Consider the following 19,132-nt stretch of genomic DNA (forward strand, 5'->3'; position numbering starts at 1 on the left):
TATATAATTGATAGAATACAGTAGAACTGATTATAAGTTTTGCTGTGGCTTATTACATTATTATAAAACTTGTAAGATTACTACTTTTACAGCATACCAAAGCATAGATCAGAACAGTAGAGACTCCTCCATATGATCACAATCGCATGTGAGCCTCCTGGGAAAAAAAAGAAAGAAAAAATGTTTTTTGGCTAAATAAATATAATTTCTCCAATAGCCCCCCTATTGGAAAAATTATATTTATTCTGCCAAAAAAGGTTCCAGTCTACTCTCCAGTTTAATAAAAAAAAATCCTTTTATATACCTCTATACTTCTCTACCGCACGTGTGGTAGAGTGGTATAGCCTGCTATATCCCTTTGTACATTTTTTCTATGTGCCTGCTGTTCCGCCCATAATAGAGCCTATACCTTTGCTAATAGCACAATTTTCAGTGTGCGGTTGGACCATTTCTATGGGCGGGCAGCAGGGGGAGCTCCCAAGGCTAGGAACTAACTACAAGTCCCATAATGCATAGCCATTACTTAGCCAATGAGAGAGTGGTCTGGTGGTCAGGGGAGGAGGGGCTGCAGACTTGCGTGCATGTGGAACACACACTGGCACTGCTAATCAAGGTATGTCTCTATCCTACTTTATCATCATATCTACTTAGGCAAAAACTCACTCCAGATCTTATTACAACATAAAGATAGAGTGTAGACTGCAACATCAGCAGCCAGCAAGTAGAGCAGTTCAGTGTAACCGATCAGGGAGAATTACAGCAGTGAAGATTTCTAAGATGGAAAACGTTTTTACTACATTTGTGTTATGTATATTCTTTACTGATAAAAAACAATTTTTTTATTTTACATCTGTAGTCTAGGACTACAGATGTAAAATAAAAAAAAAATCATTATGCATCAGTAAAGAATATACATAACAAATGTAGTAAAAACGTTTCCATCTTAGAAATCTTCACTGCTGTAATTCTTAAATGTTATGCACCACTGTCACCTGCTGGCTGCAAGTAATATAGCAAGCATTATAATATGATTGTGTGTGAGGGTAATATATATATATATATATATATTGTTGGTTTGAGGACGGGATAAAACCCGAAACGTCACTTTAATAAATAGAAAAATAATTCAAGACCCGGTGAGTGCCTTTTTTCTTTCTTGAACTGTATACACGTATTTAAACTGCACCCTGGGCAGAAGGTACTTTAATTGTTTCTGAGAGTGCTGTACCACCAATGACTGTTGTAATATTTATTCTACTTGAACTGTATACACGTATTTAAACTGCACCCTGGTCAGAAGGTACTTTAATTGTTTCTGAGAGTGCTGTACCACCAATGACTGTTGTAATATTTATCTACCTCAGCGATATGGAGGCGATCCTATTCAATGCAGAGGGTTTTCGAACCAGGTGGGCATTTACTTTGAGATGTTACCTCAGGCATTTCCCTCTGACAGAGCTAAGGTGGAATTTCTCATCTCTTTACTCTCTTACACAGCTTTTGCCTGGGCTAATCCCTGGTGGGAGACTAATAAACCTGTGGCCTCCCTGAATTTGTGGCCTCCTTTCGAAGGGTATTTGATGTTCCGGCTCGCTCCTCCTCTGCTGCTAAATGACTCATGTCCATTCAGCAAGGTACAAGATCTGTTGCTCAGTATGCTATTGAGTTCTGTATGCTTGCCGCAGAGGTAGGTTGGAACAATGAAGCCCTTGTTGCCGCCTTCTTTCATGGGCTCTCTGATGCGATTAAAGACGAAGTTGCTGCCAGAGATTTACCAGAGGATCTCAAAGCATTGGTGTCTATTTTTATCCTAATTGACATCAGACTCAGAGAGAGGCCCTCTTTCAAGGAGCGCTTGCGGAAGCCCCCTGTTCCGTTGTCTCCTACATGTTCATTCCCACCCATGCCTCCCTTTCCTCCCAGATGCAGTTGGGATTCACACGTCTCTCTGCGGTGGAGAGGGCCTTTAGGAGGAGGGAGGGGCTCTGCCTCTATTGTGGGTTACAGGGCCACCTTTTGAAATCTTGTCCTACACGGCCGGGAAACGCTCACACCTAAGGTCCTGTCGGGGGCAAACCTTGGGTGGTTTATCCTCGTCCCCGGAACCGCTTAAGGAGAAACCTTTGGTCACGGTTGTCCTTTCCTGGGTGGACTCCTCCATAGTCACTCAGGCTCTTGTTGTCTCCGGTGCTGCGGGCTATTTCATTGACAGTGCTTTTGTATCAAAGCACTCCATTCATGTTTTGCCTCGGTCCGTTCCGCTTGCTATTGAGGCCATTGATGGCAGGCCCCTTCAGCCCGCACTCATTACTCACGAAATTGCTCCGTTGTCCATGGCTGTTGGGGCTCTCTATTTTGAAACCCTCCAATTCCAGGGGATAAACTCTCTGCATTTTCCGGTTGTTCTGGGTTATCCCTGGCTCCAAAAGCACAATCCCAGTCTCGACTGGCGCAGGTCCGAAATTTTGTCGTGGTCCCTACAATGTATTTCCATTTGTCTTCGGAAACCAGTTAAAGTCTTGTGCACTTCTTCGGTATCTCAATTGCCAGAGGAGTACCGAGAGTTCCTAGACGTTTTTGACAAGGTGCATGCCGGTACGTTGCCTCCTCACTGGTATTACGATTGTGCCATAGACCTGCAACCCAGAGCCATTCCTCCTCGGGGCCAGGTGTACCCCCTGTGGTGAGTTAAGGGTGGCGAGTTAAGACCATGCATCGATTATAGGGGTCTTAATCGTCTTACCATTAAGAATGCTTACCCTATTCTGCTCATTACGGAACTCTTTGACCGCCCATAGGGAGATACAGTCTTTACTAAAATTGATTTGAGAGGAGCGTACAATCTCGTTAGGATTAAGGAGGGCCACGAATGGAAAACAGCATTTAACACCAGGAGCGGGCATTATGAGTATCTTGTAATGCCCTTTGGCCTATGTAATGCTCCTGCTGTTTTTCAGGAATTTATTAATGATGTCCTATGGGATATGTTGCAACAGTGTGTTGTGGTGTACTTAGATGATATCCTCATACACTCACCCACACTTGAGGCTCATCGTTCTGATGTTACACAGGTTCTTCAGAGACTACGTGAGAACGGCCTGTTTTGTAAACTCGAGAAATGTGAGTTCCATCAGACTCAAGTAACCTTCCTAGGTTATGTTATCTCCATTACAGGGTTCTCCATGGATCCTGACAAGTTCTGCAGTGGCCTCGCCCAGTTGGTCTTCAGTCTATTCAACGTTTTTTTGGGGGTTCGCCAATTACTATAGAAAGTTTATTAAAAACTTTTCTTCCTTGGTCAAACCTATCACAGACATGACCCGTAAAGAGAATGATCCACTCCATTGGTCACCTACTGCCATTAAGGCCTTTGATAGTCTTAAGACTAACTTTGCTGCCGCTCCAGTTCTGGCTCATCCTAACCCTGTCCTGCCTTTCGTTCTTGAGGTCAATGCGTCTGAGACTGGAGTAGGTGCCCTCTTGTCTCAACGTCCTATGCCTGACGGTTCCTTGCATCCGTATGGTTTCTTCTCTAAGAAATTGTCTCCAGCGGAGTGCAATTATGAAATTAGTGACAGGGAATTACTGGCCATAATTTTGGCACTCAAGGAATGGAGGCATCTTCTCGAGGGTACTAGGGTGCACTGGCACGCTAGTACCCTCGAGAAGATGCCTCCATTCCTTGAGTGCCAAAATTATGGCCAGTAATTCCCTGTCGCCAATTTCATAATTGCACTCCGCTGGAGACAATTTTACTGACCACAACAATTTAACTTATCTATCTGAAGCAAAACGTTTGTCGCCCCGACAGGCCAGATGGGCGCTATTTTTGTCTCAGTTTAATTATGTGGTCTCCTACCTGCCTGGTAGTAAGAATGTTAGGGCTAATGCCCTCTCTCGACAATTTTTGCCTATGTCCAAGGAGGAGTCTGTACCTACTCCTGTTATACCCCCTGACCATATTTTGGCTACCATACGTACTAATTTGACTTCTCCCTTGGGGGAGGAGATCCTGGCTGCACAAACCAATGCACCTCCTGAGAAACCTAGTGGTAAGTGTTTTGTTCCTGAGAATCTTCAAACTAAACTTTTGCACACTTACCACTATCCTAAAGCCGCAGGTCACCCAGGCAAGAACCAAATGATTTGGTCTGTCACTCGACAATTCTGGTGGCCAGTTCTTCGTTCTGATGTTGCTGCGTATGTTGCCTCCTGCTCAGTTTGTGCACAGAATAAAACTCCTTGACGTCTTCCTGTGGGTCTTCTTCAACCTATTGCTAATGGTGAGCATCCTTGGACACATCTTTCCATGGACTTCATTGTTGAGCTCCCTGTTTCCAATGGCAATACTGTTATCCTTATGGTGGTTGACCATTTTTCTAAAATGTCACATTGCATTCCTTTGATGAAGCTGCCTACCGCTCAGGAGCTTGCTTCAATTTTTGCCCGGGAGGTCTTCCGTTTACATGGGTTATCCAAGGAGATAGTGTCGGACCGGGGTAGCCACTTTCTCTCCAGATTTTGGCGTTCCTTTTGTGCTCAAATGGGGATCCAGCTTTCCTTCTCCTCTGAATATCACCCTCAATCCAATGTGGCTGCGGAACGGTCTAATCAAGCTCTGGAACAGTTCCTCCGTTGCTATGTTTCAGATCACCACAATAATTGGTCTGAACTGTTACCTTGGGCAGCGTTTGCTCGTAATAGTGCTATTAATGTTTCCTCCAAGTTATCCCCGTTCATGGCGAATTATGAGTTTCAACCATCCTTGTTTCCCGATTCATTCATGTCTCAGGGTATTCCGGCTTTGGAGGAGCATCTCTGGCAACTCCGTTCCACGTGGGTGCAGATTCAGGATTGCCTTCTTCGTTCTATGCAGTGCCAAAAGTTCCAGGCTGATCGTAGGCATCTGCCCGCACCTTCCTACCAGGTTGGTGAGAGAGTTTGGCTGTCCTCCCGCAACTTGAACCTTTGTGTGCCTTCCAAGAAATTGGCTCTCCATTATGTTGGTCCTTTTCGAATACTCAGACGGATTAATCCTGTGGCCTACACTCTTGACCTTCCTCCTGCTATGCGCATCTCCAATGTTTTTCATGTCTCCCTCTTGAAACCATTGGTTTGTAATCGGTTTACCACTGTGTTGCCTCGTCCCCGTCCTATCTTTGTTGACAACCATGAGGAGTATGAGGTCAGCAGCATTATTGACTCTCGTATGTCCAGGGGCCATGTACAGTATTTGGTTCACTGGAGGGGCAATGGTCCGGAGGAGCGTTCTTGGGTTCCCTCCTCTGATGTTCATGCTCCCGCCCTCCTCCGTGCCTTCCATGCCCATTTCCCCAATAAGCCTTTTGTCCTCCCGCGGGGGAGGGGTCGTTGAAAGGAGGGTACTGTCAGGGTTTTTTCCCTGTTTTGTTTGCCATGTGCTGCTGGCAGCCATTTTACTCACCTCTCTTCCTGACTATGGGGCATTGTGGGGGATGCTGCTCATTTCCTGCACTTCCTTTTATGGCCAGACTGGTGTGCATCATCCGTGTGAGACAGAATTGTGATGTCATCACTTATTATTTAAAAGGCCTCTGTTCAGTATGCTTTGTCTTTGCGTTCTCTCAGACCTGTTTGTGAGAGTTCCTGTGTATTACCTGGCTGCCTGACGTCCTTCCTGGTTCCTGATCCCTGGCTTGTTCCTGACTCTGCTGTTTTCCTTGTTCCTGATTCCGGCTCGTCTGCCTATTCGCTTTGGCTCCTGACTCGGCTCGTCTGACTACCAGCTCTGGTTTTGACTCCTGGCTTGTTATTTGACTTGTGGACTTTTTATTATTTTTCGCTATTAATAAAGGTGTGATTATTTTTGCACTTCTCGTCTCAGTCTGATTCCTAGCACCCTGACATGTTGTAATTATGGGAGTTTTTTAACTACCCAGAAATAAATTGGGCCAATGAAACTAGCAATACAACTAAGAGGGATAGATTCATGTCACAATTAAAAAAGAGGAGCCATACTGGAATTACTATTATCAAATAATACAGAAATAATATCAAACATAGAAGTAAAAGAACATTTATGTAACAGTGATCATAGCAGTATCACTTTTGAAATCACTTTTCATAAGCAGTTTTACAAGGGTTCAACCAAGACTATTTTAAGAAAGCAAAATGTAGTAATTTAAGGAAATCACTAAATAGCATAAATTTGAACAAATTATTGTCAAATAACTTTGACAATAACAACTTTGTTAAATTATTATACATATAGCCACATAGTCACATACCACATTGTTATAAAAGTAAAATACATAAATCCATAAATATAAATGTGTCAGGAGAAATCAGCAAAATGTAGACCATTTAAATTAAAGAAAATAGTAGACTCATCCTTCCAAATATATAAGAAATGTAACAAAGCATGCAGAAGAGTGATCAGATTGGCCAAAATTGAAGATGAATGGTTAATTGAAAAGGATTGTAGACAAATCGGCAAAAAATGTTTAAGTATATAAATGGCAAAGAGTCTAAGAAGAAAAATATAGGTACATTAAAATGTGAGTAGGGTAGCATGATTAAAGGAACCCTTTTATGAAAATACATATTTTCCCTATAAATACATGACTAATATGGGATTTTTTTAGGGGGTGTTTGTTTTCAAAATGCCCCTTTTTGTATTTTTTTATTTAAACATATGAGGTAATGAAATTGATTGCCACCATTTTGACTGTATGGTCAGACAGGCAAAAAAAATTGCATGAACACTACCTTAAAGGGACATGAACCCAACATTTTTATTTCATTATTCAGATAGTGCATACAAATGTAAACAACTTTCTAATTTACTCTATTATTTATTTTTCTTAATTCTCCTGGTATACTTTTTTGAAGAAGTTCAAGGTCCTTTCCAATTTGTTCCCAAGAAAGAGGGGATTTTATGACATATTTTTATCTCAAATCTTTGGCAGGTTTTTTAGAGTTCCTTCTTTTAAGATGGATTCTGTTTGGTCCTTTTTACCACGGTTTATCATGTTTAAATTATATTCTCAATAGATTTGAAGGATGTTTTTCTTCATAATCTTATCCTCCAGGACAACCAACTTACTATTGTTACCAAACTTTTGCATAGGTTCTGGGATCTTTGTCTATTATAACATCCCTTTAGCTGTATTTTGCAAACCGTTTCTGCTGTTTTTTCACAGGTATAGTAGGAAAAATCAAATTTTCAGTGATTTCTTTCTTCTCAATTATGAGTTTTATTTAGTCTGTAGACCATACCTGTGACTTTCTCTTACAGTTCAATTCAGATTCAAATTCAAACAGCTTGTTCATTCTTCCATGATTTGCTCTTTATTTACAAGTTTTGGGTGAATGGTTTCACCATCGGTTATTTTTTTCCCCCTTTGCATACGCTTATATCAGCCTTCTATATTTGGCTTGCTAATTCCTTAATGCAGAGATTTCATTCTATACTCTTAGCATTTCTTTTGGACTTCACTATAAAAGTGTCTGTTTTAGTGATTTATTCTCCAGTCTTCTGGGGCGTACTTTATTCATCCCTCTTGCACTATAATTTCTACTGATGTCAGTCTCTTGACTTAGAGTGCAGGAGTTGCAGAAGAGTGCAAAGAGTTGTTTCCTTAGGAGGCGAGGTTACCAATAAATATCTTTGAATTTCTTTGTTCTCAGACTTGGACTTTTCTCAAATGAGACACATGCGTCTGTTTACAGACACATAACGTCACTGCTGTAGCATATTTTAATTTTTGAAGGGGAACCTCTAGTTTCCTTATCAATGAAGGTAAGTCACATGAATTTGACTTATTCTGTGTACTGTGCTCTTTCTGCACTTAAGTAAACGTTTGTGAGGTAGATTGCTTCAGTTTACGTTTTCTTCGTTTGGGACAAGGGTTTCTCCTTCAAGGGGTTTTGTACCTGTTGGTGAATATGTTATATTTCACATTTTGGCTTTATGTTCTCTTGTTTAAACGTCTCTTTTCCAGATGCTTTGCCAGAATCAGGGGTACGTATTCATAGTTTTTATGGCTTCTGTAGCTATTTGGTATTTCATTTAGCTTTCCTTTTATTCCTTTCTTTGTTTACTACTTAGAGAGGCATAGTTAATATCAAGTTATTTCACTAATCAGTAATCTGATTGCTCTAGCTTGATTATGCAGATATGGTTATGCAGTTCTAGATTGTCCAATCTTTCTATTAGGCATTTTCCACTGACTCAATATTCTTCAATTCTAACAAAATATCTAGTCAAGGACTTATCTACTAGTTTCTTATAAGATCTCAGACATTCAGACCTTTGTTCTAAATTTAATCACAGTAAGACTAGTCACAGCAAGACACTCTTCTTGAGAACGTTAGTGGTTTACAAACTCGTCTTTTAAGCCTATTAAGGGTTTAAGCACCCTGCTTACTTTGAAGGTGAGTTTACATTTACAATATTTTCACCAGTAGAGTATCTGGTTTGTTTGCATTTTCTTGTTAATTCCTTATTTTATTATATTTTAGGGTAAGATTTTTTTCTTTGAAATTTTAAAGTTTATGGTTTATTGAAATTGTCTATGTATGGGTCAGAAAACTAAAGTCATTACTTAGCTTCCTGGTTAAAGCATCCATTAAGTATAGCTTATTAGAAGCAGGAAATTCCTCCCAGAATTTTTACAACCCATTCTTTTAGGTTAGCATCTATTTTGTGGGATTTTTAAAGGTAGGCTTCTGTTGTGTTAGATTGCACAGAATCAGCTTGGCATTTTCTACTATCTTTTCTTTTGCGATAGCTTTTGAAGGAAATCTTGGGGTTGGTAAACTAGGTGCCTGCTTAACTTTTTGCCACCCATGTACTTGTGGACTCCACAGCAGCTTTGTGGACCCTCACCACTTTTTGAAAGAAAACAAAATCTATTCTTGATAAACCTGCTAAATTAATTTCTTTCAAAGTGGTGAGAGTCCACGAGACCTGCCCTCTTTTATTTTCCCAATTGGCAGTAGTTTAGGTTTAGTATGTACCTCATTTACCATGTTTTGTCCTTTCCTACTTTGTACTTTCCTACTCTGGTTTCCTATTTTTCTTGGCTATATGTTAGACTGGGATACCAGAGAGGTGAGAGGGATTAAAAGCTTATGAAGTTTTTTGGTATATTTTTCTCCTCCTAGTGGCTTGGAGTTGAATTCCCAGGAGTAATGACTTGTAGTTTTAGGTGCTTACCCGCGGCGGTAACACCGCTTCCGGTTTTGGAGGGATGCCGAAACCTGTATTCCTGACCTATGAATCCCTCATGGAGGAATGCTCCTGCTGACTTTCCCTAGGCATTCGTGACTGCACGCTTTCAAGATTTAAAGGGGTCATGCCCTAATTACCAGAACACCCACCTGGAAGCCTCAGGTGTGGGAGTTCCTATAAAAGCTCACTCAGCCCATCACTCTAGGTTGAGTTCAGTGATGTGCAGTCACTAGAGGCAGGTGAGGCAGTGCTTCACCTCTCATATGGGCAAAAATATTTTTTTTTATTGGCTTTAAAAAAAAAATTGTAATTTTTTTTTCCCCCAGCATTTTTTAATCCTCACAGCTATATGTTGTGCAATGAAGAGGCACAAGCAGGTCTGCCCACCATTACACAACATGCTGCGCCACCTACTGGATGCAAGTGGTTAAGATCATTGCATGGCCCATTAACTGCTTATTTGAGGCAGTCCTATTTGGGCTGAACCAATCCAGCGAGAGGCATTAGTAAGTGGAACATAGGGTTGGGACTGGATGTTAAATCATGTAAAACAAAACAAAAATGGAAAAAAACAACTTTCATATATTTTGTTGCTGTCCTGTGAACCTGCTAGCTTTGCTAAAGTGAAAAAGAGAGTTCTGTTCTTCCCCTCTAAGTGCAGTGGAATGTGCCACTGTCACTTCCTGAATCCTTACAGAGCAGGAAAAGAGGCACAGAGAGCAGTGTTTCAGCAACATCTTATTAAAGTAAGATTTTACTGAAAGGGATTCTGTTAGTGAAAATGATAATTTAATGAATTTAGTTTAGTGTTTGTTTACTCTTTTACAGCAGGGTCGTTTTTGTATTTTGTTTACTCAAACTTTACACCCACTAACTTAGCAGCTTGCCTCTGTACTTCACACTAAATTATAGACTAATTTTCTGAACTCTGTAGCTCTGCTGTTTTATTACTTTAAAATGCAGTGGTCCCCCCCCCCCTTGTGTGTGTGTGTGTCTCTCTCTCTATCTATCTATCCATCTCTCTCCTTATGTGTTGTTCTCCCCCATGGTCTCTTTCTCTCTCTGTCTCTCTTCCTCCCCCTCTGACTCTCATCCCTTATGTAATGAAAGAATCTATAAGCATAATTTGCAGCATTAAAGTAAAAAGTATGTTTTTAAACATATTTTAATGGGCATGGATTTCTAGATCTCATAATCAGAGCAAGCATTGTGTTATCTGGCAAGAGTTTCTGTTACAATCCTTTTAGACTAAAATCAGATGTTTACTAAGTTGACCAGTTTTCCAAGACACCATTTAAAGGGACATGAAACCCATATGCAAATTTAAATAACTTTCCAATTTACATCTAATATCTAATTTTCTTCATTCTTTTTATGTCCTTTGTTGAAAATCATATCTAAATATGCTCAGTAGCTGCTGATTGGTGGCTGCACATAGATACTTCATGTGATTGGCTCACCCATGTGCATTGCTATTTCTTCAACAAAGGATATCTAAAGAATGAAGGCGTATCCTAGCCACTGCCTCACCAGCCTCTGACGTCACTGCACGTCACTGGTTGAGTTATGGTTAAACCTACCTTGTTCCTGAAGCTTGCATACTTACATAATACCTGTGTATGCTCACCCTGTTCCAGAGACCAAGCATACTTTACTTTCAGGAACCTGGGGAGTCAAGCATACTTACCTGATACCTGTGTATGCTCACCTTGTTCCAGAGACCAAGCATACTACCTTGCACCTGTGTATGCTCACCTGGTTCCTTAAATCCAAGCATACTTACCTGATACCTGAGTATGCTCACCTTGTTCCAGAGTCCAAATATACTTACCTGATACCTGTGTATGCCCACCTTGTTCCAGAGACCAAGCATACTACCTTGCACCTGCGTATGCTCACCTGGTTCCTGAAAGCCAAGCATACTAACCTGATACCTGTGTATGCTCACCTTGTTCAGGTGTGTATGCTTACCTGAACCCTTAAAGCCAAGCATACCTACCTGATACCTGAGTACGCTCACCTTGTTCCAGAGTCCAAACATACTTACCTGATACCTGTGTATGCCCACCTTGTTCCAGAGACCAAGCATACTACCTTGCACCTGTGTATGCTCACCTTGTTCCTGAAGCTGTGCCTGCTGTACCTACCTGGTATCCCTTGACAGTCTCACCAACAGTACCTGCTGAGTATCCTGCATCTGATATACCAGTGACAGCTTTCCTCAAACCAGCTGTGCCTTCTGTACCTACTTGCATGATTAAGGGCATTTGAGGCCGAAACCTCACACATTTACCTGTCTGTTATGCTTTAATAAACAGATGATTGCTTATAGTGCTGTGGACATCTTCCTTTTTGCTGTGCCTACCTGGTATCCTGTGTCAGTCTCACCAACAGTACCCACTGGGTATCCTGTGTCTGATATACCACTGACAGCTTTCCTCAAACCAGCTGTGCCTGTTGTACCTACCTGGTATCCTGTTGCAGTCTCACCAACAGTATCCGCTGGGTATCCTGTGCCTTCTGAGTATCCTGAGTCTGATATACCAGTGACAGCTTTCCTCAAACCAGCTGTGCTTGCTGTACCGTATCCCGTGACAGTCTCACCAACAGTTCTCGCTCGGTATCCTGTGCCTGATGTGTATCCTGAGTCTGATATACAGGTGACAGCTTTCCTCAAACCAGTTGTTCCTGGTATCCTGTGGCAGTCTCACAAACAGTACCCGCTGGGTATCCTGTGTCTGCTGTTTATCCTGTCTATACTATACCAGTGACAGCTTTCCTCAAACCAGCTGTGCCTGTTCTACCTACCTGGTATCCCATGACAGTCTCACCTTCTATACCATTGTGTGTATTGCACAATTTAAACATCATTGTCCACTAGACTTTGTTACTGCAATCTACTAAAGTATGCTGAAACTCGAATAGGACCTTTGTGTTCTGCCTTGGACCTATGTTCAAACTTGCTGTTTCTGTGATCTTCAATTTAATCTACCAACTGTTCTTTTACTTATCATTCAATAAAGCTTTCAAAAGACTTTTGTTGTTCAGTGCATCTGTTCCTGCATTTTGAGTTCCACACACCCTAACTTCCTCACACGTGGACTGTCACCACCAGTAAAGAAATTAATTGATCAGGTTAGCCTATATTTTGTTTTTGTGAAATGAGCAGCCTGTCCTGAATTTTGGAAACTTGGGTGTTAATCAAAAATTATTTAGGAAACAAATTTAGAAGAAAAAAAAAATCTCTTCCACCTCCTGCAAATCTAATTTGTATGGGATTGTTTCTGGTTTGTTTTTCTTAATTCTTTGTTTTGTCTGCTTTCCCTGTATTTTTGTGCATATAAGTATGCTATAGTTTTTTTACAAAAATTCATAATCCATAAAAAGGAGACACTTATTTAAAGAAGAATAGAAATAGCAAAATTACTAAACTGAGAATAAAGAATACACTTTGTAAGCACTCCCAGGTCAAATGTAAACAATATTGGTTTAACAGAGTCACGAATGTAATCGAAGGATGAAGATGGGGAGACAAGAAATTGACTTGAGTTAAAATATAACTTTTATTGGGGTTAAAAATTAAATAGGAAAAAATTATAAGTTAAAAACACACTTAAGCACCGACTGTAGTTTACTAAACTTAGCGTGACAATATCTTAATCTACAATAGTACCCACGGGCGATACTGCTATTTTAGGGTATCACCAAAATTGACTACCTGCCTTTTGGTCAAGTATCAATAGGTTGCTTGCAACATTAACTTCGAAGTTAAAATTAAATCAGACCACTATGTGGCAGGTGCAGGCTTAGCGAGTGAGAGAGTAGCGTGAATGGATAATCACTACTATTGGAAAGTGTGGAGTTGAAAAATCTAAAACGGTAGGTCAGATCTGTATATGAAGTGGATACTACTACTACAGAGATTTTTATACACTGTTATCTTTAAACCTAAGTTGCATTATGCCTGTCACACGGTTCTATTATGGTATAAATTAAGCGTACCCTTATCTTTAAATCTAAGTTGCATTATGCCTGTCACTTGGTTCCATTATGGTAAAAATCAGCATAACATGTAACGTATAAAACTAGTGCAAATAACAGTGTATAAAAATCTCTGTCACTCTGTTTTAAATGTGCTAAATAACAGCGTAAAATAGAATGTATTAAGATATTGCTATATATGTATTCTCTCATATTAATACCATCATCTATAACTGGAATAGCTTGCCCTAGCGATTGAATTGTGTAAACATTTCTCCTTACTAGGAATTTAGAATTGTATATAAATGTTTTTATTTTTTATTTCTAATTACCTATGTTCTTATTTGAGTATGTAAATATGTCACTTTGTTCGGTAATAATATAGCCCCTTCGACCCTTAAGATAAATGGACAGTTATCATAACAACTATCACATATTACTGTGAAAATTAAAACATAATCAGGCATCTAAGGGGTTAAATTAACTTTACCGGTATAAAGGGCAGAACAGGGAATCAGCTGCTATCCCTGATGAAGTGCTTTTTGTAGCAGGAAACGCGTCGGAGAGCAGCCTCTCCTGTGTGCTTGGGTGTATATACTATTATGTGTGCTTTATACTTTTAAACTGTATCAAATAAAATTGTTGTTTTAACTTTCTATCTACAGTGCAGCCTGCAATCCTTTCCATCAAATTGGTTTTTTTTTGCTCGTTTTCACAGCGTAGGGAAATCGCTGCTTTGAAAGGATTGTGAATTCAGTCTAGACACTGAGATGATAGTGCATGTGTAAGTGCTGCTGGAAACGTGCAATCAAATTGAGCTGAACAGCAGGTGTGTACAGCGTTCCGGATCACAAGGAAAGTAACAGAGTTTGCGAGCATCGCACTTCCCCTCCCTGCAGTGAGTAGGACAGGTAGGATGTATTGTCTGAAGCTGTAAGGTATAGTCCAGTGTGGGGGTTAATTGCCTTAACTTTGTGAAGAACTTGTTTAAACCTTGTGAAGAAAAGAAAAGAAATTTTGCAACAGACTGTACCTGTGAATTGGTGTAACATTGAATTAGTACCTGCTGTTTTACATGTTCTATATGCTCACACAGACCTTGAGGCTCTATTACTAAGACGTCACTTAAATTGAGTATACTAGGATTTGATACGCGCCGAGTGTTGGGAGTGAACACATAAGGACATACATCTACTATGCACACAACATATATATATTCATAAAATCACTGCACACTTGCACACAAATATCACTCAGAGAGAATCTAGCGACACAGACCGCTTTGCCGACTATGGTGCTCTTTGGAATTTTTGTATGAATGCTGATGTTGTTATAAATAGACGCTTGTGATTACACTTGTATATTAAAGCAACAATTTATGCACCTGGTTTGGGTGGCTTTATACAGGTTGCTTATTATAAATAGACACTTGTGATTACACTTGTATATTAAAGCAACAAGTTATGCACCTGGTTTAGGTGACTTTATACAGGTTGCTTATTATAAATAGACACTTGTGATTACACTTGTATATTAAAGCAACAAGTTATGCACCTGGTTTAGGTGACTTTATACAGGTTGCTTATTATAAATAGACACTTGTGATTACACTTGTATATTAAAGCAACAAGTTATGCACCTGGTTTAGGTGACTTTATACAGGTTGCTTGTTATAAATAGACACTTGTGATTACACTTGTATATTAAAGCAACAAGTTATGCATCTGGTTTAGGTGACTTTATACAGGTTGCTTATTATAAATAGACACTTGTGACTGATTACACTTGTATATTAAAGCAACAAGTTATGCACCTGGTTTAGGTGACTTTATACAGGTTGCTTATTATAAATAGACACTTGTGACTGATTACACATGTATATTAAAGCAACAAGTTATGCACCTGGTTTAGGTGACTTTATACAGGTTGCTTGTTATGAATAGACGCTTGTGATTACACTTGTATATTAAAGCAACAAGTTATGCACCTGGTTTAGGTGACTTTATACAGGTTGCTTATTATAAATAGACACTTGTGACTGATTACACATGTATATTAAAGCAACAAGTTATGCACCTGGTTTAGGTGACTTTATACAGGTTGCTTATTATAAATAGACACTTGTGACTGATTACACATGTATATTAAAGCAACAAGTTATGCACCTGGTTTAGGTGACTTTATACAGGTTGCTTATTATAAATAGACGCTTGTGATTACACTTGTATATAAAAGCAACAAGTTATGCACCTGGTTTAGGTGACTTTATACAGGTTGCTTATTATAAATAGACGCTTGTGATTACACTTGTATATAAAAGCAACAAGTTATGCACCTGGTTTAGGTGACTTTATACAGGTTGCTTATTATAAATAGACGCTTGTGATTACACTTGTATATAAAAGCAACAAGTTATGCACCTGGTTTAGGTGACTTTATACAGGTTGCTTATTATAAATAGACGCTTGTGATTACACGTATATTAAATTAAATTAAATAATACCACCAAGATAAATAGCAGTGTTGTGAGTTGTCTGTGTCCACATATCGTTGTGTATCAGCGAATAAATCGTGTATTATGTACTGTCACAAGCGCACTGTATAATAGCCATAAAATATCTGAATATAGTGAAGGTTGCACTTGCAACTGTCTGATCAAGCTGAATAATGGGCTTATAGAACAGTGTTTCCAATATTAATAATCTCTGATTAAGCAGCAGCACCAGACAAACAAGCATGTGTTTATACTAACAGCTTAGAGCGACCAATCAGTACAGTAGGTGCTTGTCAAAGGATTTTCGGTATCGGTGTCTCCACTTTATTATGTGAAAGCAGACAGCTGATAGTTACTGATTGTATACTCTCACCAGCGCAGTGTTTAATGCACACGGAATAAACTGGATATATTAGCTGTTGCAATCGCAACTCTATACTGTACTTAAGTTTGGTAGAAGGCTGGATACATTACTGTGTCACATATTGATAGTTTCCAGTTGTGCAACGACCCAAACCCACGTATATATATTTATACTAGCAACTTTCAGATGAAAAATAAGTGCAGTAGATTCGCTTAATCAAGTGCCAAAGGATTTTGGGTGTCTGTGTCTACACTCTGTTGTGTACCAGCGGGCAAGAAATGGTTATCAGCTATGTACTGTCACAAATGCACTATTAAATAACAGTAACTAAATAATGATTTCTAATTTCTGCGTTATTGTGTGCATACATACGCTGATTATTGTATAGTTAAGACCCGTACACAACCATGTTTGTTCACACTACATTTTTAAAGTTGGGTTTGATAAATATTCTGATCCGTAACCGCTTATAAAAGAGACATTCATTCATACGCTCTCATTCACTCTGTTAATCAGGGTTAAATGTATATTGCCAATAGCTATTCAAATGCCAGACGTCATATAATTCTATGTCATTAATGAATATTTATGAGGCATAGACTAGTGCAATAGAAGACTACAGTAAATTGTTCGGAAGCTTAAGGCTTTCTAAAAACACATGCAATGTGGTGAAACATGTTAGGGACGTTAGGGCAATGGTGAGGAGTCCTAGGAGCTCCTGTGATTTTAGAAAGCCTTAAGCTTCCGAACAATTTACTGTAGTCTACTACATAATAAAGTGGAGACACCGATACCGAAAATCCTTTGACAAGCACCTACTGTACTGATTGGTCGCTCTAAGCTGTTAGTATAAACACATGCTTGTTTGTCTGGTGCTGCTGCTTAATCAGAGATTATTAATATTGGAAACACTGTTCTATAAGCCCATTATTCAGCTTGATCAGACAGTTGCAAGTGCAACCTTCACTATATTCAGATATTTTATGGCGCTTGTGACAGTACATAATACATGATTTATTCGCTGATACACAACGATATGTGGACACAGACAACTCACAACACTGCTATTTATCTTGGTGGTATTATTTAATTTAATTTAATATACATGTGTAATCACAAGTGTCTATTTATAATAAGCAACCTGTATAAAGTCACCTAAACCAGGTGCATAACTTGTTGCTTTAATATACAAGTGTAATCAGTCACAAGTGTCTATTTATAACAAGCAACCTGTATAAAGTCACCTAAACCAGGTGCATAACTTGTTTCTTTAATATACAAGTGTAATCACAAGCGTCTATTCATAACAAGCAACCTGTATAAAGTCACCTAAACCAGGAGCATTAATTGTTGCTTTTAAATATTTGAACCACTACCGGTACAATCTATTAGTAACTATAAACGCTTGGACAATTGCTAAGATTACCATAATCCATTGAGACGCTACTGACCAATGCAGTATCATTTCCTAAGAAACTGAACTATTGATTACTTCTAACTACAACCATAACCGGTAATCAGATTATCAGGTGAATTATTTGGGGAATTTGATCGCACTCAGCATTACTCGAGTGGACAAACAAGATTACTAGAGCATTACATACCGAACCCCACTTTATTTCTCCTGAGACATACATAGACTGACAAGAAGTATTAATAATAATACTCGATTACTGCGCTAACTCTACTCTTATTAAATTTGATAAGGAACTATAGCGTTTTTTATTATCAACAGTGAAAATAAACATACCCAGGTACTCTTGGTCAAGATTCCTTAATCTCACTTGGTTATCCTAATTATTAATTTTATTTGGGTAGTATCCACTTCATATACAGATCTGACCTACCGTTTGAGATTTTTCAACTCCACGCTTTCCAATAGTAGTGATTATCCATTCACGCTACTCTCTCACTCGCTAAGCCTGCACCTGCCACATAGTGGTCTGATTTAATTTTAACTTCTAAGTTAATGTTGCAAGCAACCTATTGATACTTGTCCAAAAGGCAGGTAGTCAATTTTGGTGATACCCTAAAATAGCAGTATCCCCCTTGGGTACTATTGTAGATTAAGATATTGTCACGCTAAGTTTAGTAAACTACAGTCGGTGCTTAAGTGTGTTTTTAACTTTTAATTTTTTCCTATTTTATTTTTGACCCCAATAAAAGTTATATTTTAACTCAAGTCAATTTCTTGTCTCCCCATCTTCATCCTTGGATTACATTTGTGACTCTGTTATACCAATATTGTTTACATTTGACCTGGGAGTGCTTACAAAGTGTATTCTTTTTTCTCAGTTTAGTAATCAAGTTTATACACATAGCACCCACACCTAGCCATACCAGTTGGCTATATAAATAAAAGGCCATACCAGTTGGCTATATAAATAAAAGGCCATACCAGTTGGCTATATAAACAAAAGGCCATACCAGTTGGCTATATAAATAAAAGGCAGGTCTTTTACACACAAGTAGTGCCATTGGTAACCCCTCCAATTTATTAAGAAATAGCAAAATACCTGTGTGTTGTGAGTAAACTCGCGCAGTTGTTTCCGTATTTCTGTCCATGTATCTTCATTAAGCTGTTTATTTTGTCCCACACTGATAAGAGAGAGTATGAAAGATAAAAGAATACAGAGAAAAAGGAAAATAACAATAAGCCATTTTATTGCCAAAGAGAACATAATGCTTTATAAGAAAAACGTTGTAAAAAGCTGAAAACAAGGCAAGGTTGTAAGCAAAGATAATTTGATCTAAAAACTTTCTAAAAGGCTTTTTTCTCCTCCAACCATTTAAGCACTAAATTAGTGGGTGGCAATGATAGTTATCATGGACCACCAACTGGCCACACATACCACAAGCAATGTGGATACATTGGATGCAGAAGGATTTCTGGTTTCTCCTGATCTACCTTGAAAACAAGGAATTTGTACGGATCACAAAGTTTCACTTTTTTTTAAAAATAAAAAATCATTAAATGCTTTTTTTTTTTTAAACCTAAGGAGAAATTTTCCCTAAATCCTGGAAACCCAGCTCTTGAAAAATTGAATTGACTGTCCCAAATCTATATAAAAAAAATCAT

The 19,132-nt window shown here is 39.0% G+C and overlaps 1 protein-coding gene across 1 annotated transcript in view; it reads right to left on the reverse strand.

Annotated features, from left to right (window-relative positions):
- CCDC78 (coiled-coil domain containing 78) overlaps positions 1-19,132 on the reverse strand; it is a 254,500-nt gene that overhangs the window by 34,567 nt on the left and 200,801 nt on the right. The window contains exon 13 of the mRNA XM_053694328.1: positions 18,570-18,651. Coding sequence (XP_053550303.1) covers positions 18,570-18,651 — 82 coding nt within the window. The remainder of the gene's footprint in view (positions 1-18,569; positions 18,652-19,132) is intronic.

The sequence above is a fragment of the Bombina bombina genome, chromosome 11 (assembly GCF_027579735.1).
Source record: "Bombina bombina isolate aBomBom1 chromosome 11, aBomBom1.pri, whole genome shotgun sequence".
Taxonomy (NCBI): Eukaryota; Metazoa; Chordata; class Amphibia; order Anura; family Bombinatoridae; genus Bombina; species Bombina bombina.